General features: G+C 42.4%; 5 protein-coding genes across 5 annotated transcripts; 1 reads left to right on the top strand and 4 right to left on the bottom strand.

Moving 5' to 3' along the window:
• Positions 1 to 1,486: 1,486 nt before the first annotated feature.
• On the bottom strand, positions 1,487 to 6,330 carry EAE98_004978 (uncharacterized protein; the record flags this gene model as incomplete). The annotated part of the gene is made up of 2 exons (XM_038952599.1): positions 1,487 to 6,127; positions 6,292 to 6,330. The coding sequence occupies 2 exons, from the start codon at positions 6,328 to 6,330 to the stop codon at positions 1,487 to 1,489; spliced, it is 4,680 nt and encodes a 1,559-aa protein (XP_038811249.1).
• A 2,887-nt stretch (positions 6,331 to 9,217) lies between these two features.
• EAE98_004977 (uncharacterized protein) lies at positions 9,218 to 10,710 on the top strand (the record flags this gene model as incomplete). Its single annotated transcript, XM_038952598.1, has 2 exons — positions 9,218 to 9,660; positions 9,960 to 10,710. The coding sequence occupies 2 exons, from the start codon at positions 9,218 to 9,220 to the stop codon at positions 10,708 to 10,710; spliced, it is 1,194 nt and encodes a 397-aa protein (XP_038811248.1).
• Positions 10,711 to 12,236: 1,526 nt separating this feature from the next.
• Positions 12,237 to 12,929, bottom strand: EAE98_004976 (uncharacterized protein; the record flags this gene model as incomplete). Its single annotated transcript, XM_038952597.1, has 1 exon — positions 12,237 to 12,929. One exon carries the CDS (start codon positions 12,927 to 12,929, stop codon positions 12,237 to 12,239), a length of 693 nt encoding a protein of 230 aa, XP_038811247.1.
• A 946-nt stretch (positions 12,930 to 13,875) lies between these two features.
• On the bottom strand, positions 13,876 to 15,633 carry EAE98_004975 (uncharacterized protein; the record flags this gene model as incomplete). The annotated part of the gene is made up of 2 exons (XM_038952596.1): positions 13,876 to 14,985; positions 15,076 to 15,633. 2 exons carry the CDS (start codon positions 15,631 to 15,633, stop codon positions 13,876 to 13,878), a joined length of 1,668 nt encoding a protein of 555 aa, XP_038811246.1.
• A 4,546-nt stretch (positions 15,634 to 20,179) lies between these two features.
• Positions 20,180 to 21,785, bottom strand: EAE98_004974 (uncharacterized protein; the record flags this gene model as incomplete). Its single annotated transcript, XM_038952595.1, has 6 exons — positions 20,180 to 20,452; positions 20,511 to 20,663; positions 20,722 to 21,320; positions 21,384 to 21,565; positions 21,625 to 21,686; positions 21,753 to 21,785. 6 exons carry the CDS (start codon positions 21,783 to 21,785, stop codon positions 20,180 to 20,182), a joined length of 1,302 nt encoding a protein of 433 aa, XP_038811245.1.
• Positions 21,786 to 22,082: the final 297 nt, after the last annotated feature.

The raw sequence follows: 22,082 nt of genomic DNA, 5'->3' as shown, positions 1-22,082 counted from the left end.
CCACATTTGCTACAGTGGATTGCTCGTATTGCTGATAGACCGGCGGTTCAGAGAGGGATCTCGGATTTCTATGATAGTGAGGAGAATTCGGCTTTGCGGGTATCGACGAGAGGGTCGAAACTTAGGTTATATGAAGAGTGAATATGGGGTTAAGGTCAGAAAATGGTTTCGAGAGTTTCGGATATCATTCGATTCGCCCTAATTCGAAGAGTACATTTTAGGTCATTATATACTCATCAAGCTCTTGTAGCGGGAGTTATGATCGATCAAAGATAGGTTTCGTGGTGTTACACTGTAACGATTCGGTTCTCTTTCGGGTTTCCTTTCTCGTCACCTGCTCTAGGCACTAGTCCTAGCACATGATCCTCTTGATGTATATACCTAGTAATCTAGAGGTCTCTTTCTCCCCTTCTCCCCTTCTCCCCTTCTCCCCTTCTCCTCCTCTTCTTCCCCCCTTAGCTTTAGATTTAGATTCCAAGCAAGAATTGAATCCTTCCATAACATGACAGTCCTTCAAATTATCCTCCAAACTAGGTATCCTCCAACTCATCCTCCAAATCATCTAACCTAAAGCTCATTACCACCACCACCACCAACCCCCACCAGCCCTCACCAACCCCCACCAACAACAGTCCACGGGTATCATAACCACCATCTCATCTCCCTCATTTCCCTCATTTCCCTCATTTCCCTCATTTCCCTCATTTCCCTCATTCCCCCCATTCCCCTCTAGATTACATTACAGCCCCAGCAACCTCATCCACCCATTGCACTATCAAGAAGAACCTATCCATACCTATCCATACCTATCCATACCTATCCATACCAAAAGAACCACTCCACTCCACTCCACTCCACTCCACTCCACTCCACTGTACACCTCTAAAGAATCGATCCATGGCCAATGAACAAATTCCTCCCTCCCAACCTTTTCCCCAACGCTTCGAAGAAATCCAGAATCATTGCGAGAAAGCACGCTCAGTCTTCCCCGCCTGCTGAAGACACGGCATTCCTTTAAATTACCTTCCTCGTTCGACTTCCTTCTCACTACATTACACTTAAACCACTTTCCACTTTCCACTTGCTTCAAATCACCTCCCTTTTTTTCCATTACACTCCCTTCCCTCCCCCTCCCTCTCCCTACCAAGAAATCTCAGCAAACTAACAAATCAACAAACCACACCAAAACCCAAATCGTCAGACAACGAATTGAAAAAAAAAACATTGATGATTAAAATTTTACATATATTCTACAACCCTTTCCCTCCCCAGAAACCAAACAAACATGCTTTTGTATTTACATGTTTCCCAATCCATATCCTTCCCATCCATCCATCCACCCCATTCAATTCCATTGGTATCTATTTCCCCTCCAATCCATCAATCCCCAACCCGTCAATCCACTAATGAAGTGAAGTAACAAAGGGCAAAAAAAAAAAGTAATACATATACAACTCTCTCATTTCCATTAATTCACCACCTCCTCCTAATCTTCCAACCTAAACATCTTTCTCAAAACCTGAAACTTCTTCTTTCTTCTCGGACTTCCTCCTTGCCCCATAACATCCACATCACTCAACCCCGTAGCCGTAAATCTTCGATTCCCAACCTCTGGTCTTCCATTCAATTCCGCAACAACTTCTTTATTTTCACCTCCTACAATTCCTGCTCCTGTATCCGCAGAAAACGGTCTACCCTCTTCAAAAGGTACTTTGATTCCCGTATCATCAGCCAAAGGCCAAGATCCACTATTTTGTCTGGGATTCTTTTTCAAAACTCTCGGAGAATCAGATTTACCAAGAGTTTCCGGTCTCTTAATAGCTTCAAGATCCTCCTTACTTCTCTCCAAATGTGTATCTCTCCTAGCCGGACTTTCTCCATTGTACTTCCTGACTTTACTATTCGGATCTTGTTTTTTCCTAAAAATAGATAAAATACTTCCACGTCGAGCATCCTGTGGTCTAGGAGGAGTAATCGGTGTGATTTGTCCATTGCCGACCTTGATTAGTCCACGACCTGAACCTGATCTCTGTAAATCTCCAGATGCTGCTGTCGTATTTCGAGATGGTGGTCTATTGCCATTTGGTTTGGATTTATTTAAACTCTTAGCTGTGGCAGGTCGACTCTCATCATCACTATCTGGAAGATCAGAAGAATCTCCATCTTGATACCCTATAGGTTTTGGTATACTTCGAACTGGTGTACCACGTGATGATATTGGTCGTGCGACTATAGGAGCTATAGGTGTAGGTTCATCTTCATCGCTTGAATCCACAAAGCGACTTCTGAATCCAGCACGAGGTTCATCTTCATCACTCGAATCAGCAAATCGACTTGATCGTTGAGTTGACTTTTGTTTTGGAGCTGGTCTAGCTGATGAACTTCTACCGAATCCAGGTATTCTGATTGGAGATTTTGCTCGAGCAGTAGAATCATTAGATCCTCTTAAAGAACTTCGCATTGTTCCTCGCATAGTCACAGCAGGAGGTCCACCAGGTGATGATGATCGAAGACTAAATCGACTTGAGTTTAGAGGAGATTGTTGACGACCATTTGATGATACATCACTTTCACGACGCATAGAACGTCTCATACTTATTCCATCTGTTGCAGGTCTAGCACGTTTGAAACTAGTATCACTATCTCCAGATGATTTACGTCGTAGGAGAGCTGGTGCTACTGTTGCACTGTTTCTTTGAAAATTGGGCGAAGTAGCAGTGGCAGCAGCACCCTGAATAAGTCGAAGTTGCTGATTTACAGCTTGAGTACTTGCTTGAGTCTTAGCAGGAGGAAGAGAAACAGGTCTTTGTTTCTTCTGAAGTATTCCATTATGCTGAGCTGTTCCATTTTGAGTTGCTCCCTTCGTTGAACCAGGTCCTCTCATAGATTGTCTGATGTGAACATCTGATTCCGCATGAGGAGGTTCCGCTCTCATAGATGATCGCATAGTTGTCTGACCGTGAGCATTGGGGCCTGCTTTTGATCCTGGTTGAATCATGTAACTTCTCTCCTTATTTGACTGCTTTTGAACTTGTGGAAATGGCGATTGTTGCATTGTTTGCATGATAGGAGAGGTAGGCGATTGTATTGTTACCGATTTCTTTTTCATTTTCTTTGGCTTTGGGGCTGGCGTCACTTCTTCTCCCTCTTCTTCATCTGTCACCTTAAATGCATCTAGCTCCAATTGCTTCTTCCTGTCCACTGACAAATTTTTCCAGTATTGCTGAGCTTTCTCCCATCCTTCTTCTGGATCTGGTTCACTTGACTTTCTTTGCAATTGACTTGACATATATGCTCTTTCTTTCGCCAATTTAGTTCTTGGGCTGTCTGGCTCAGATGCTAGTATAGCAGTTGCCGATACAGGACTTTCTACCACAGCATCCAAAGACATAAAACCACCATCATCTGGCGTCTCAAACTCTTCAGCAGCATCACTATATATACTGTCGTTTTCAGACTCATCCGACTCTTCAAAAATTGGTGCAGGATGAGCTTCCGAACTTGTTCTGGTACTATCGTCAAACTCCGATAAGTTCGAGGTACCATTTGTTGAATTTGCTGTTTCGGAAGTAGGCGAAAGAGCTGTGCCAATAATACCATTCTCAGTAGCAGTGTGAACCTCATCCTTGGGTTGATCCACATAACTCGAAGTAGAGCTTCCTGAACCCCTATACCCACCAGGCATGTCCAGCCATTCTCTTGATTGTGTGCCTTCTGGAGTTGGAGTAGGCATTTGAACAGCAATTTCGGGAATATCTTCATTCAATTCGTGATCCTCAAATTGATCTTTCGTTGGGCTTGCCAATTCTCGATATGTATCAGCATGTCCATCTTCTGGCCCAACTCTCACACTATTACTTCTAGCAATACCGATAGCATTATTATCTAAGCTATACGTACTGCTAGCATCTGAAATTTCCCCGGTCCCTTCCAAAGATGTGACATCAGGAGGTAGAGGCTCGCGAGATTTCGAAATGTTTGCTGCATTTTTCGAAGTGGCATCATGAGCGAGTAGTGAACCTGCGACATGATCATTTGATTGTCCCATGGGGAATTCCAATACATCTCCCATATGAGAAGTGAACAACGGTGAAGTAGGAGAAGTGACAGGAGCAATAGTAGTTACTTGCTCTGGTGGTCTGACTAGAACTCGTTCTTCTGTCTCTCGATGAGTCTTTCTTTCCCTCACACTCCCAAAGGATGGAAGAGCTGGCCTTGGTTTCATTACTTCGTCGTCATCTTCATCTGTAGCATGTATGTCCTTCTTCTTCCCACGACCAATATTAAACCAGCTACGCTTTACCTGCGGACTCGGAACCATTGGTGAACCAGAAGGTAAGGTTGTCGATTGACCCAATACAACATTGTTTCCCTCATCAAAGCTAACTCTGTTTCCTTTCTTTCTTGGCTGTTCCTCATCATTAGAAACCTCACTAAGCCGGAAAGAACCTCCGTCAGATGGTGATGGTCCTCGAGCTTCAATGGAAGACATAGAAGAATGTTTCAAGGCTGATTTTCGTGGAGATACAGATCTGGGAGGTGGCTGGTGCCTAACCGTCAAGGTTTCGGGGGTCGCCATAAAATGTGGAGTTCTCGCAGGACTCACGGATTGGACACGACCACCACGAGGAGATTCTTCATTTAACGAAGGGGCGGCAACAGATGTCATTGGAGGTTGACTTGCAGATCTGGTATGCTGGCGTTCTTGCGCATAATTTGCTGACGATTGCGCTCGACCATGTCCCCTACCGGCAGATGACCGAGGCAAAGGAGATGGTGATATAGTTCTGGTAGGTTCAATGCGATCCTCCAAAAGCCCTACATTTCCAGAGCGCAACGGTGAATCATCTTCTTTCTCCTCTCTTTCTCTATCCTCACGTACAACTGATGGCTTTTTCGCCAAGATGGCGCCTGCTCGAGTTTTATAACCATGTGATGGTACGTCACTTTCATCAGCAGACGAGTTTGGTAGGATTGATGCCTGGTCACTATCAGAATCGGTAATGATAACGCGCTTTTTTTTCTTCCTTGGTGGAGCTGTCACTGTAAGAGATTTTTGCTGAGTATTTGATTCCGAGACAGGTATAGATAGGGGATTTTCCCAAGAAGTTTCGACTTGCGCGGGGGGTAATTTCGGTTGATTATTAGGTTTTGGTATAGGCTGTAATATGGATTGCTGAGTGGGCTGTGATACGGGTTGCTGGGTAGATTGTGGCATGGGCTGCTGGGAAGGTTGTGATATCGATTGTTGTGTGGTTGATGTGTTTGATGCCCTTTCCATTGCATCCACCGCGGTGCCCTTTATCCTTCCACCCACCGAAGCAGCTGCGAGATGAGTACCTTGTGCAGGCGGATTTCGTTTCTTCTTTTTAACTGGAGCATTAGCAATTCCATTCAATCTTTGCTCGATAGCTAGAATATCCGCTAGCGGTAAGAAGCGTCTGGTATTTGGATCGTATACTAGATTTTGATTATGTGGCGAAACAATCCTTGGGCTTGTACTTAAGCTTGCAGAACATGTTAGCCGTCTTTGTTCAGGAGACATTGGCCTTGTACTCGTAGGGTAGGAAAAATTGACGGACCCTCTACTCTCCCCATTCATCTCAGATACACTGGATAAACTTGGGTTTCTTGGACCCGACCCACGCGATGCTGTCGCTGATGGTCCAAGACTCGAACCTCTCCCACCAGTTTTGTTTGGAGGTGGTGATGCGATTCTCAATCCAGGTGCATCCATACTTGCAGATCTTCGTGACGTCTTCCCACCAGCCTTTGTGATATTTTGCGGAATGGCCGGCACAGGCGGCGCATCATATGCACTTGGAACTGGCGAAGATTCCCGAAAAGTTCGTTCAGTCATCGAACCGGAACTTCCTCTTCTCACAAGGGTCGAACCTGGTGGACCACGTACGGAACCACCTACAGAACTTCCAGCAGAAGAGGTTGAACCGTTTCTCCGAATTGTCCTTTTGGTTTGAATATCTGCGACCGAAGTAGGCGTTGTTGGTCTGGATCGTAACGCGGCAGCTGCTGCAGCGGAAGACAAGGAAGTATTTGATGCTTGAGAAGATAGAAATGCCTGTGCCGCGGCGGTCGCGGCAGATGCGTTGACATTTGAATTTACTGGCTGTAACATTAAACCTGTTAGCATCTATTACGAATGTGGCTGCATGTACTCTATTCTCATGCAAAGATCTCCCCGGAAGCCAATTGCGATTGAGCTGTCGCGCAACCTGAAAAAAAATCGATGAAATGTTGGAATGCAATGCAGTACAATGAAATCTAACATACCGGATTCGAAACGGCTCTTCTCCGTCTATTTCCAAACATCTTGATTGTCGTAGGCTGAATCGCCTCTTTACCCTCTGCCAACTATGGGCTAATGAGGATATTATCGCATTGAAAAAAATAATGTAGGAAATGGAAAATGATGAGATTCCGATGACTATTTTCCCTTTCCGTAAGATAACAATACAAGAATATGACGATCCCGTCACGCCAATTCACTGATTCGATGATGACTGGCGATGTAGGCGAATGAAATTTGGAATGACAACTGGGATGTTTGGGAATCCCTTGAACCGTGTTTGGTTGAATTGAAGTTGTGGCTGATGATGCTTGTGTGCAGAAGAAATAGTGGGTTATGGAGTTTCTCTTTTTGGTTGCTGATGGTAGATCAGGATCCAAGAGCTTTCGAATGGAGTAACTTTGATGCTCGAAAATGGAGTCAAGATTTAAAGTAGGTGGATACAATTAAGACGATGGATGCATCGACAATGCAAGGCAAGTGAGTGAGGATCCGATCATTGAAAGGTGGGAAGGATCCTATCTACTAGATAGTAGATAGCGGTAGGACGTTTGATGGGATTTTGTGTGAGATGAAGTGAAGTGTGAAACTTTGGAGAAAGACAAGTGAGGTCTAGATAAAGTTGGGTATGAAGTAGTCAGTCAGTACTCAGTCAGTTCTCAGTCGGTATATTTTGGAGAGGCGAAATGAGAATGGTTCCAATCAAATGTAGCTATTTTAATCAAATGAATCAAGTGAGGTTTTTGTTCATGTTCATTAAATTCACAAAAGGCAATCCATGAATGCAGAATGCAGAGAGGGGAATGAAGATGGAGATGGAGAGACAAGAGAGGTTTTGAAGATTTCTCTACCAATTCCAAGTTTAATACAATCCAAACACCAACACATAATAGTACCTCGGTGTGGGTAGTATGAGTATCTCTTCATCATCCATTCCAACTAATCAAATCAAATCAAATCATATCAAATCATTTAACTTCTTGATCGTGGCAGCTCGAGAGCGACAAGCCGAATAATGGAAGAGGACGAATAGATCATACCTACCTAGGTACCTAGGTAGATAATAAAAGCTTCCCTCGACCTCCTTTGAATTATGAGTTTGGACGGCACCGCATGCAATCACAATCCAATATTTACTTGGTAGGTAGTACTCGTAATAATAATAAGTACTAAACAAATACTCCACTTCCTTTCCTTACTACCTACCTAGGACCTAGTAACCCTTTGCTTGGAATTCAACGATATCAGTTAAATATGGAGGTCCTCATTGATCTTATCAAATGAGTTTTCATCGCGAATACTAATTACCTAGTAGGTACCTGAGTGCGCACTTACATCAGATAGGCACGTGATAGGTCGGTTGTAGATATTTTACATGATTCAAAGGTTCAAAGTTCCAAAGTTTATATACACCTTGGTTCCTTGTTCTTTGCCCGGAATGCGAATGATGACCAGGTAGGTACCTGAGTATTGAGTTGGGCTAACAAAGCACACACACCACACACACCACACACACACACACACACACACACACACATATACAAGAACAGCCTCAGGAAAGAGTTGGAACGGTTGGAACGGTTGGAACTTGGAAGGCCAAGGGTCTGATCTGGTATTCTGGGTACCTACCTAGTATCTAGTAATAGAGGATCTACTGGTACCTACCTAGGTAGTAATGTATCCCAAAGCTTTGGGAGAATGTGACACCAACGACCATCCAGTCAGCAAGCATACACACAAACGTTCAAACCCCACGATACCCTCCTTTCCACACCAACCACCACCAGCACCTCCCTACGTTTTCAATCCCCCATCAGAAACAACCTGGAACCACTGCAATAAATCGACCCCCTCAAAACCCACCCACCCTACCAAAGCACACTCTCCCACACAATCCCAACTGTAACTCCCAGTTCCAACAAAAGTTCCAAATAAAGTTCCCATTGCCAAACCCATCTTTCCATGAAACAATCCATCAGCTACAGGCTACAGAATATAACAAAACACCTCCCTACAGTATGCATCCCTTCCGTGTGTATCGTAGATCAATCCCAAACCTCCAGCTAAGCCACACTTCGAAAGGACTAGACTTGAGCTACTGCTACTGCTACCCAGTATCCATGGGATGGGCCCGCTCCGGCATATCAAATACCCAGGTACGTACCTACGTAATGTATGATGACGTAGAGGGATACTGAGAAGTACGGAGGCGTGAGTAGCTTTCAGTATAATTATCGTAGAGACAGTCAAGTTATTTTATTATATTGTGTTTTGGAGTAACAAATTGATTTCTAGTGATTTCCTTCTTTCTACTTATATACGATATATAAAATTACTTAGTAATTACTAGGTACTCAATTAATTCTATCTTTTCTTCTAACTTATCTCCTAAATAATAAATCAAGTACTAGTACCTATCTACCTACCTACCTAGGTAATAATAAATCAACCAACTCACTCAAATTCTCATAAAATTGTATAATATAATACAAAAGTAACAAAATCCCCATCATTCTCCTAAGCTCAGACCAAATGCAACCAAAAACATTCATCCCCACGATATACCGAGGATACCTAGGTGATCTTACATAGGTAGATTTATAGATACCTACCAGTATGCATCTCTCTGTAGATCCTTTCTCCGCAATTAATTATTATACTGTATCATGATAACGTGATTGAGAATCTGACTTATGGAGACATGGAGATATGGAGTATGGAGGTATGAAGCGAGGGGAAAGAATTGGGAAGAGTGTAACCTTACCTACCTACCTACAAAGATGTCTATATTAATAGTTATTTGACATCTCAATTAACCACTGATTTCCACACCTATCACAACCATCACATCCATTACATCCATCACAACCATCTCCATCTCCATCTCCAACTCGATCCCACCATCCAAAAATGTCCACCACCACCTCCACCACCCCCTCCACCCCTCTCCCACCGCTCCCCCTCCCCCCAGGAATAACCTCCCTCTACCTCTCCACCCCCACCCTAACCCAGCACCTCCTCACCTCAGGCTCGCCATCCCACCCCCTCCTCCTCCTCCTCCACGGCTTCCCCGAACTCTCCTTCTCCTACCGCTATCTCCTCCCCACCCTCTCCTCCCTCGGCTACCACGTCGTGGCCCCCGATCAACGCGGCGCAGGCCGCACCACCGGCCACGACTCCCGTTCCTTCTCCACCGTCGACCTGCACACCACCACCATCTCGCGTCTCGTCACCGACATGGTATTTTTAGTCCACGCCCTCGGCCATCAAAATGTAGCATGTGTGCTAGGTCATGATTTGGGGGCGGTGGTGGCAGCTTGGTGTGGAGTCATGAGACCGGATTTGTTTAAATCGTAGGACTCCCTGTTTTCTTTCTCGGTGTGTGAGGTTTTTGGATTTGATTTGAGTTGCTTGTGAGAGCTGGTTTGTAAGTGAGTAAGTACTTGCTTATTTGCTTGCTTTGTTTATGGGGGCAAGCCCCCAAACCCCCTTAGCTCGCTACGCTCGATAGAAGGGTAATGTTCTGCCTCCACGGCAGTGGCCCCCGGAGGGCCAGCGGAGCGTCACTTCGATAGATCATCTTTACGTATTTTTTTCTCCCCTATCATATCATATGTTTCTCCCCCACAAATATATATTAACACCCACCCAGCGTCATCCTCCTCTCCCACCCCTTCAAAGGTCCCCCCCTCCTCCCCACCTCCAATTCCACTTCCACTTCCACCCCCACCCCCACCCCGGACATCCACACCTCCCTCTCCCAACTCCCCACCCCCCTCAAACACTACAAAACCTACTACTCCACCGCACAAGCCGCCAGCGATCTCTCCACCCCCCTTTCCACCCTCCCCTCCTTCCTCCACGGCTACTTCTACCTCAAATCCGGACACTGGACCGGCAACACCCCCCACCCCCTCAAATCCTTTACCGCAGAAGAACTCCAACACCTGCCACCCTACTACAGCATGCCGCTGCACTCCACCATGCGCGACATCATCCAAACAACCATGCAGTCCATCCCCGCCTCCTCACTCTCCCAAATGGAAACCTGGCTCTCCCCCTCCGACCTCTCCGTCTACACATCCGAATACACACGCACGGGCTTCCAAGGAATGTTAAACTGGTACCGCATCCTCACATCTCCCTACTACACCCAAGAGCTTGCGCTCTTCGCAGGAAAAACTTTGGATATCCCCATGTTGTTTGTCAGCGGAGAAAAAGACTGGGGCATGTATCAGGAACCGGGGGTCTTAGAACAGATGGGCGAAAGATGTACGAGGTTTAAGGGGACGAGAGTGGTGCGGGGGGCGGGCCATTGGGTCATGCAGGAGAATCCGAAGGAGGTGTCGGAGATTGTGGAGAGGTTTTTGGGGGAGGTGAAGAGAGAGGGAATGAGTTATTGAGGTTGGTGGGAGGGGTGGTTGGTTTGCATGGCTTCTTAAATATATACATATATATATATGTACTGTATATCATATTATATCATATTATATCATATCCTACATCCATCACATAAATCTCACTCATACATACACACATACATACATACATCCAAAGCCCACAAGTCACAAAAAGTATCCCTTTGATCTGATCTCCCATCTCCCATCTCCCATCTCCCATCTCCCATCTCCCATCTCCCTAGACATCTATATACTACACACTATATACTACACAAACACATACACACACACATATATACACACAATTCAAACTCACCCCATCTATACACCCCATCCATACACCCCATCCATACACCCCATCCATTCATACAACCCATCCATCCACCCCATCCATCCACCCATCCATCAAAAATTACATAATTATCATATAAAATATCAACTATTATTCATTCATTTATTTATTCATATATCCATATATTCATAAATCTAAATACCAACCTAGCTATCAAGTATCCATCTCCCATCTCCAAGACGAATATTCTTTTATTTCAGATTTCCAGGTACATATATGAATATATATATATATTATTATCATTATTATTAACAACAGGCAGGGTATTCGATCGTTCGGATAATGGTCCAATAACTTATAATGTAAAATTTTGAAGATTCTAATTGATTTAGAGATTTAACAATTTTTATTGATGGATTGTAGTCCGGACTAATTATTGAATACCTAGGTACTTTGAGATTACGTATTGTTATTATGTTAAGATACCTGGGTACTTAAATTGAAACATTTAGTTCATGGATGTAAATGTTATTTTATATACATATTTAATCGAAGCTGTATTCTTTTATATACAATCATGCTATTGTACCAATGAAGTTTGGGGGGTTGATAGGTGTGTATATTTGAGAAAGCTATTTACTACCTAGGTAACCGAGCCAGTTCTATCCAGTCCTGCGGATATTTCTTGTCCTTTTATCAAGAGATCCCTTGCTAGGTGACTGATATTCCCCTGTGTCGCTTGACAGGCGTGATGTATATCCAAGATGGTCTTTGGTGTGAAATGATGTGGGTTGACGGTGATATAGAGATTCATCAAAGGAGAAACCTTCCTTGACAGAATGCCGGGAGTCTGTACAAACAATAGAAGGTATTGTTATGAGAGCTGAACATTCGAGAGACTGGACAAAAAGCCAGCCTGAAGGTTCATTTCGCATCTTGATATATCACATCTATAGATGTGTTCGTAGGTCTGAGAGCGCAGGCTCCATTGTTTCTGCGAGATGGCAACACTGGAATTCTTATACAGATTTCATGGGCGGTGTGACCTTATTCTCCCAATGTAACCCCTAGTTCGTGTATCTTCGTATATTCGTATATTCGTAAAGATTTGTGCAACGATTTTCACGCCTCGTGAATTTCGGAGATTAGTCTTGATACTGCAGACAGAACCTCCATAAAATGCAATCCCTGTTCTCCTTATTCATTCGCGCTCGTCTCATCAACCTTCTTATTCTCCTCATATAATGCACATCTGCACATTCGGTTTACAGTCCGTCCATTGATGAGTCCCATGTTCCACCTCCCACTTCACCATCGAAACATACCACTGACATTGCGCAATCTCTCTTTCCATTGTCTGCCCCTCGATCAACATCCTTCCTCCCCATACATCCCTAGTTCTCGCCCTCATATTATTAGCCTCATCCTCTTCTCCATTATTCGATTCGATGTTTGATCTCCTCAAAACAAATCTCAAATTCTTAAGTCCATACAAGTATTTGATCTCCGCCAAAGCATCAAATCGAAACAATCGCATAATTTCCCATAAATGTACATCGATGTCCACTCTCTCAATCAAATCCTTCTGCGCACAAGTGTTGAAATCCATAGCCAAATCTCCGATAGGTGAACATTCTTCGTGGTCAAAAAAAAGTGTATCCAGTGCGAAATTTATGTATATAGTGGAGTTGTAAGAGGGGTTTAGGTGGAGGAGAGAATAGTGTTCGAGAAATAGAGTTCGCGTTTCGGAAGAGATTGATAGCAGGACGGAAGTGGGGACAGGAGTGTAATAAGATTTGTGGATTCGAGAGCAGCGGATTGGAAGTGTACGAGGACCGGGAAGGAGGTTGGACCAGATTTTCAGACGTAGTTCGGAAGGAAGAGTAAGAAACGAGGAGATGGGAGTTGTGGTTGTAAGTGCGGTGGACATCATGATTCTTGATGTATGTAGGAATTGCGGAGCTGGGAAATGTGGGACAGACAAGTTATGATTCCACAGTTCAGAAATGTTTTGATGTTGATGGTTATCACAGTCTGTCGAATACGAGCGATTCCTTGTGGTGATCGTAGGTTGGTATTGTAAGTATATATGTTGTGATTGTATTTGTATAGGTTCAGATATTCAGTCTTGTTGTCATTCGGGATGATGTCGTAAGTAGGTGGTCATGGTCATGGTAGTGGCAGGTGCTTCTTAGCGTGAAGCCTAAAAATTAGCGGCACATTACCTTGGAGAAAAGACTTGGCATTCTTTATCAACATCAACATCGTCGGTTACATTGAATATCGTATGAAGTACTACCTGTGATTGTATCTTTGATCATTGACCATTTACCTAGGAACAAACCCTTTATATGTTTGGGAATTATATACATATCATCAAGTTGTAGTCTTCCATCTCCTTGCATTCTTATCACATTAGCACTGTCCTGTGTTCATACGCCAAAACAAGAGTAAGATCACCAGCGAGCATAGGTATGGCTTGATAGAACTCATATAACATATACCTGAAACGGATCTCGTATGTATGTCGTCTGAACTATGACGTAAATACAGCTGGTATTATAGTCTCAAATATTGGGATGAAATATCAGATGCTAGTGCGGGTCATCATGATGCAAGTGACAACCCCTCGCCTAGCATCAGATGACTTATTCAGTTATATTTCGTTAGTCACGGGGCAAGATACGTATTTATCATTCAAATATTCTCAGAGACTCTATACCTCCTCTAATATTTGTCTATTGTTAGATGCTCCGAGCAATAGATAAAATCTCTGAACTTCCAAAACGCCAACACCCAAACCGCGTCTCATTAGCCATTTATCAACTGGTAATTCCATAACTCCAAAAATCAAATACTAATCCTACTCCAAGACATCATAGACCAACAAATCCCGAAATCAAACCATCACCACGCGGACCAAGATATTGTTCCACCCAATCTAGCAGATGCATTCCCTCGACCTCATCGTTATATCTCTCCCAAGAATACTCCACTCCTTGCTTATTATTCGTCTCTTCTTCCCGCCTCAGGACCGGTAACTTCATCTTCATCCCCAGATATGCAAAGTGGACTTCAACCCACTTTGTGGGTTTCTGCAATCGAATTTCTTGACGTGGATATTTACAATCATCCCAAGCTGATGCATTGTTCCCGATAAAATTCTCCTTGCTTAAATGGTTTCCAGTAGAAGAAACATAATCCTGATTCTGAAGGCTCCTCACATGCTCATCAAAATCTTCACATCTCAATATATCTGTGCCAACAAGTCCCACAGTCTTCGCATCCCAAATCCCTTCTCTTCTTCCTTCAGCATCCTTCAATATCTGTATTGCTTTTCGTCTTATCATTTCATCTGGACATTTACATATCACGACGAAAAGTTGAGGTAGAATGCCACATCCGAAAATAAACGATTTGACAAATGCTGGATGATTGACTATGGCTCTGAAAGTGGTTATGATCTCGGAATACACTGGAATTAAAAGTTTGTGCACTTCTTTATCATCATCTTTATTTGCAAATTGAGAAGATGATTGTATAGCTTTTGGAAATGGGGAGTTAAAAGATGAACTGCATGAATCGATGTTCAGACGAGAATAATATGATGACCAGAAGACAATCTTTAGTGCTAAACATTGACAGCGCAAGATTCCGGCAGGGATAAATTCGCTATGATCCTTTGGGTCTCTGTTAATTAGAGATTGACAGATGTCAAAAATTAGTTGAAATGCGGATGTCCAGGATCTCAGTTCTTTTGCAAAAGGAGGCTCGGAGGCTTCTGAAATGGTGTATTGGGAAATGCTTGTCAGTGAGGGCGCAGTTGGGCCGGAAACTTTGTCCAGGAAGAGTCGGGATATGATGTTGTCCAAAGAAAGTTTCGCTTCCTTGAGGGACGTAAAAATGGTTGGGATTGGTAAAGCGTTGAAAGAATTTGGGGAAACAAGAGGAATGATATCGCATGAAGATCGGGAAACACAAATCCACTAGAAAACAAGCATGTTAGTCGAACTGTACCTTCCTTTGAGTGATATAGAGGATAAAGGTCGTGGTAGAATGACCTAAGTTATACATACATTTAAGAGATGTGCATCAAGACGAGCAAATGCTTCAACCACTTCATGTTCGAGGATATGCGGTGCGGGACTAAAACCAATATGGGCAGTAGTATTCGTATGGCTAGAGATCCAATCGTACATGAGATCTATCGTCGTCCTGACATTGTTTATGGCAAGTCGAACATCCCCATGAAAATTTTGAAAACAAAAGATGAGTAAAGAGGAAATGAGGGTAGTGCGAATACAAGAGTCGCCTCGAGCGACTACTTTCTGTAATTCTTTCAGCGCCTTTCCGTATTGCTGAAGTGCATGACGATGATGAAAGTCAAAGCCCGAGGAGGTATTCAATGACCTAGATTTACATGCTTGATCCAGAGCAGCGATGGCTATGGCGCAATGAAAGATGGATGGTTCTTCCAGACACGCATGTCTTACTATTCCATGCCAAAGTGGTGATTTCCGGCCATCGGTAAGGTTATTTATAGTTTCGCGTTGAAATATTTGGAAGTATATTGCTTCTTGTTCTCCAAGGAGTGTGATTCGAAATGAAAGTGGTAAAGGTTTGGGTGCCAACATTGTTTGTGATGATTGCTTAGTCTCTATTTAGGAAAAATTCTCCTTGGATTAGTTTGTGGCTGAAAACTAACGCTCTTGCGTTCATCATATCCATCACACATACGGCCAAATTTCTGGCATATTTGACAGCCCGGCTTTGTTTCATCGCATTTTACGCGTCGAATTCTACGTTTGAAGTATCTGTCAGTTTTCAAAGCTTGTTTTTAGTGATGAAACGGGAGTGTAACTTCTCACTTGACGTTGCATTCAACCCTCGGACCTGATCCAATTATGAGATCAGAATTATATCAAGGTAGAGTTAAGACGAACTAGTGAAATAGATGCTCACCGATCATTCACTTACTTGCAGGTTATGCAGCCGGTACGTGAACGAGATCCAGTACTTCTGACATTTTTCCTTTCGGGAGTTCTTTGTTTCATCGTGGGTAAGGGCGCTCTGAGTTTAATATTTGCTGATTAAAGCATCAAAAAAAGAGATTTGTGGAAACAAACAAACGAGCAAATACAAGCAAAGCCGATCTAAGAAAGAAGCTTTTCAAAACACTGGATGTTGAAACTCCAGCTCGATACGAGCACACTTGCTACATACATATCTCAACCATGCTGACATGACGAATTAATAGCAACTGGTGCTCACTATTCACCATCTGAGCTAGAGCCATTATCTCGCTTGGACAGTCCATAGAGAACTTTTCGAGATCTTACATTTGGCTCCATCGAAATAGAACTCAAGATTGCGGAGATATCGTGTGGGTATCTACTCCTTCGCTCGAGCCACCAAATGCTCATAAAGGGTATCCCGTATAACACTAACTGCAAAGGGGAGCGGAGAGCAAACCAGGTTGATTGACATAAGCTTTCGAGGTCTGCTCCGCAAACGTGGGAATCGTTGGAATGATCGAGCCCGAGTAATATTTACCTCGTTTTGCTGTATTGACCCGCAATAATGGCTGTAGAGCACAGTACACCTTGTTATATGTATATTGTCGGTGATATAAGAGAAAATTACTCTCTTTACTGGGACACGATAGAAGAACCTTACCGTAATGTGAATCTGACAAAGAACAATCTTTTGCTTGACACATCTGCGGTTCTCAGAAAGTAGAACGTTCTCCTTGAAGGGCCATGTACGTCTCGAATCACTGATTCGAGAAGTTGAAGGTCCCATCCCGAGACCGGTAGTCTTTGCATCGAACAAATTGGCCCGCGCTAAGAAAGATGGGATGTTACTTTACCATTTGGAGTTGATCACCCGCGTTAATCAAGAATCTTAGATTGAGAGCTCTACACTGAAGTTTCACGTGGATATCAAGGATTGAGATTAAAAACTCCCCATGTCAAGTTTCTACATGCCAAAATTAGCTCGAAATCTGGCAGAGGCTCCGCTAATTTCAGTACGGACTTTTCGGGTATTAACTAAGCCGAAGTTTATTTTCAGAAAGAATCGCGCTGTTATTCCTCTGATGATTGAACTTTTAGAAATATTGGAGACTTTGGATCATTATTGACAGTCTGGTAAGAGTTGCCTTGGAATAAGCAAGGTTGGCTCACGTCATCATGAACTTTACATATGAAGAAATGTCGTGGACATCAAAAAATCATAAAGGTGCTTTCATCTCAAGTGGAAAATCGGGGCTTAAAACAGTCGGTGTAATCCACAAATCCACTTATCTGCCAGATGCCGACGAGTTCTGGTCGTAAATGTTATATCCAAGTATCTTTAAAATAATATAAGCCACCTTTTGGATTTCGTCTAGAGTTACTCTTTCAATACAGTTTCGTGTAGTCGAGGTGAAGCCAAGCGAAAGCAACAACATAGATGCGGCGATATTTCGTACAGAAGCCACCAAGGGGTTTATCCTGGCACCCTATCCTATTGCGTGAGAAAATGGTTACAATCCGAAACGTGTTGTTGGCAAGGGCCAGAACTACACATAACGTTGTTTTCACGTCATATATATCAGGTCACATCTCTTAGATTACCATTCCAAACTTTAGGCACCAAGCACATTTTGGCCTGCAATTGGATACCACACAATTAGGTAGCCACAAGACAATCTTTAGATTGTTTATAACTATGACCCGTAGAGAAATATCTAAGCCACGGCTAGGGGTCCACTGCACGGCATAATGAAGATAGTATACAGCAGGACTTTACTGTCTTTAAACAGTTTGACATTGATCTCTCTGGACATAATAGCAACAAAAGTGGAAAAGTTTTTAAAGTCGTCATTAGCTCCAAGCCTTTCCTTCAAATTCACGCTCATGATCACTCATGTTCAGGAACCAAAACTTTGCTTCAAAGCTTGACGTTCGATCAATTGATTCCCATTGGTATTTTTACGAAAGCACTTGTAGTGGTCCATTTTAATAGATGGCCTGATTCTCCACCCCCTCGAATTGTTATCTGATTCTGAAGCTCTGCTCGGTCCCGAAAAGCTTCAACAGGGGGGGATCTCGCTAAGCCTTATCGCCCTGTGGTGGCAAAGTTAATACTCGTGCTGTCAGAAATTATGCAACTCCGGCGCTAAATACGCTATATCGGCTTTAATGGGCCAATAGAATCCACTGCTTTCTTCGATCCCACTATATTAAATGGAGATTTTGGAAAAAAGAATCAATTGAATAGCTCGCTTATATTAAAGCCCTACAGTACTGCTTTTAGTACAAATTTCAATAACTTATTCCCCCTTTAAGCACTAGAAAGCTTCCCCACAGTAACTTAATCCTATTGAGGCAGGAGTTGTATACTTTCTGGCAGCATGAGTACCTATATATGAATAAAATGTTAGTATAAATTTCTATATAAATATTTAATATATATATTATTAAATTGAAAATTTCTTTCATTCTTAATGAATTATATATTTAGTTATTGATAAATATAATTATTTCAAATTGAAATCTGTTTATTATTGATATTTTAATAGAAAAAAAGAAAATAAGAGCTCTTTAGCTAAAGGGCTCTTTTGGATTTTAGGATAAGTGTGTAACGAATATCACGTGATACACATTATGACTCATTACAGCCTAGTTCAAGACTAGCTTGAACTAGACGTATATAAGAGATAAAGAGATCTCTTAAGGATCTCTTTTCTCTTTAGCTTTCTTATTCTAGTTATTTAACCTCTACAATATGCTCTAGTATATAATTATAATAAGAAAAACTTATTAGAAAAACTTATTAGAAAAACTTATTGGAAAAACTTATTGGAAAAACTTATTAGAAAAACTTATTGGAAAAACTTATTGGAAAAATTTATTAGAAAAACTTATTAGAAAAACTTATTAGAAAAACTTATTAGAAAAACTTATTAAAAAAAATTATTTAAAAAACTTATATGTACTCTGTAATAACATGACGTACAATATCCGTAGCCTTTGTAAAAAGAAAAGCAATGCTTGTATAGATCCGACATCAACTCAGTAGAACCGGCATGGCTATAATCAGACAGCCGCACCCTTTACACGACTCAATATCATCCCCAACCAAGACCGACTCGACTAAGTGCGCATAGCAGAAGTGGGGGCGGAGAGAATTTCTCGGAGATATCTTCCAAAATAGGAAATCAGATCGCTATCGTGACTCTCATCAAAACCATAAGCAGTCAGCACCCAGAATACTCGATTCAAGGACTGATGTTATACAAAATTTTGGAAATCAGTAGTAATAGTATCAATCCTTTCAGTTGTCGGACTAACCAAGTGAGAACTTGCCACAAATGAGCCTGGTTTCCTGCCTAGTTGAGGACTGCAGCTTGGTCCAAAACAGCATAGGAATACTGTCTACTACTTCATACTCGTTCGATGTTGATCCCCACATATTTCTTCACTGGCGTCTCTATTTGATTCTAGTATCCAACTTTTGAAAACTCGGGAACGATGCTTTTTTAGTCCCTATCAGAGTGTTGAAATAACAATATAGCACTTGGCTCTACAATACGTGCATATAATCACTTACGCGATACGAAAGTAGATGCTAATAGGATCATAAGCTTGCTTTTCTTAGCGTCGAGGTCTTGGATTCCCGGGAGAAAATTATAGAAAGTGCGGAGGTGAAGGCAAAATAAGAAAGTAAGAGCCAATGGCTCGGCACGATTAATTATCTACTGCTGTTGCTTTATTCTCAACAACATACGGAGAATTTGACTTACTTCGGCAATATACTTAAAGAATCGCACAAAAATTTGTATATCAATGTCGGCCAATGTGTCAGTATTGGATTCCAAGTCGATAGTGTCAGATGAGAAATGTTGGGTATGAATTCAGATATTTGCAGTGTTGGGAATCTGACATTACATTGTTTCTTTACAGGCTAGACTTTGATATACGTGTAGTCTTGAGACTCTGACTCGTGGTTTTGGATACTTCCGCGGGGATTTTGATATTTATTTGTGGATCATGAGTCCAATTCCTCTACTATAGATTCTGAGAATGCCCGTTCCTCCAGTCGGACTGATCATCCATCAGAGCCAGCACTATGAATCATTTCCGATGGAGAAAATCCGGAGATAAAATAACAATCAAAAATAACGTCATGTCATTCTCACTCATAGTCTGCCAATGGCCTCGCTCTCTGCAGCGGCTGCAAGCTATAATCTCCTAAATCAATCTCCGAAGCAAGGTCTTCGGTTTCTTCTCTTTCATTCCTCTCCCTGACAAACCTTCCGTCTCGCTTTTTTTCCCACAAATACCACAATATCAGAATGATCAACGTAACCGGAACTGTGATAACCCAATAGATCCAAAAGCTTGGAGAAACCGCTGTACTAAGATTAGATGCATTCTGGAAATCAAAAAAGGTCGTGGATAGTATTGACTTGAGGTTACTGTTCAGCAAAAAAACCTTATCTTCATGGACTTGGAGAATATCTTACAGCAACAAATGTCCCAGGGAGAAATACAATACCCAATATAGCAATAGTCTTCATGGCAGAAGAATCCCGTTTGCTCGCTAGTGCCATTTCGTACTGTAGCTTGCCCATATCATACTGCAGCTTGCTATCGCGTTGAGCGAGCACAATTGTGGACTAGATACTAAGATTAGTGACGAATGGAATGAATTTTCCATATGTATGGGGTACTTGCAAGACTTCTTTGATTCTCCAGCCTTTGGAGGGTTGTATTTGCGTAAATTTCCAGTCCCTGTTGTTTTGCTTTGTAGCACCTTAACGCCGCGATAAATCTGTCATGTATTTTTTGAATTTTGAAATTTTTTGATCCTGTGGCAGGGATATATTGCTTAAATAACTCCATGGTCTCCAGGAAGGATTCCATAAGACGGATGTATGCTAAAGGTGCTCTCCATAGTGATTGGGCGTAGCATTCGTTGATATCGTGGCTGATAAGATCAAGTGGCCTCGTTTGATTTGTTACAGAAACTTTTCTAGGTCCTGCATGCGCCGAAACTGCATGTTCAATTCGGCGTAGCCAGTCTCTACATTCCCTTTGCCTCAAATCTTCCTTGTAGGATATTTCCTCACTTAGAATCAAAAACGGAAGAAGCATTGGATGAGAAGTTTCCCAAACACATGCTTTCAACGTTTGAACGCACTCGAATATGTTAGACGATGCAGTTCCTTTGCAGAATCCGCGTGTGGTGCCTGTTTTTATTTCATGGCTTAGAATTAGTTCCCAGCCTCGAGTGTACCCTTTTTTTCGCACGTTCGCCTTTCGAAAAATTATTTCTACACACACGGGTTAACAATCGTAACATTGAATTCAAATATTCAAGTGTTTCTAACACGCACGCAAGTGTGGGTTTCCTCCAGTATCTTCTATAGAGGACCAAAATAGCACGCTGAGAGCATTGGAGCATTCAATAGCCCCAAGTGGCATTTTCCACGATTCGACCATGGTCACATAATCATCATGTTGGAGACTCATAGTATTCGCTCCAAATGTATCCGGATGTTTGGTATTCTGTTGAAGGCTAGTATAGGTCAGCTTTAGTGCAAGATATTTCACACACATGAAAACATGCTAATTTACACTAATCGCACGCCGGATAATCGAGTGATACCTTCTGGTAGCGGAGGCGGTTTGAAAGTTCCCTGGATTCAGAATTCTGTTAATCCTTCCAAGAACCTTTGACGGGCTGGAGAAGTTGGACTATCTACCCGTTGATGAATAAAGTTCTCAAATTCATCCATTGTCAATGGACGCTCTTCGATTTTATCAAGAGTGGGGTCCTGACCACGTCAACGATTAATTCAAGCACTGCTGTTGCTCTAAATGGAGTGGGCATCAACCCTTACCGAATAGCATGATATATCCAGATATTGAGTTTCTTCGAGAATGACGTTGTGACGGTTGACATGTTTCCGAAACATGTAGCTGTTCATGTTTGGATGTGAAATAGTATCTTTTATCAATTAGAAGATGCAGGGGAATTGGTAAGTTTATATAGTGAAACTCGAGCTAAAAGCTAGCTCGTAGATACCAGATTA

Source organism: Botrytis deweyae (genome assembly GCF_014898535.1).
Source record: "Botrytis deweyae strain B1 chromosome Unknown BDEW_009, whole genome shotgun sequence".
In the NCBI taxonomy this organism is placed as follows: domain Eukaryota; kingdom Fungi; phylum Ascomycota; class Leotiomycetes; order Helotiales; family Sclerotiniaceae; genus Botrytis; species Botrytis deweyae.
This window is presented reverse-complemented; position numbering and strand designations above follow the sequence as displayed.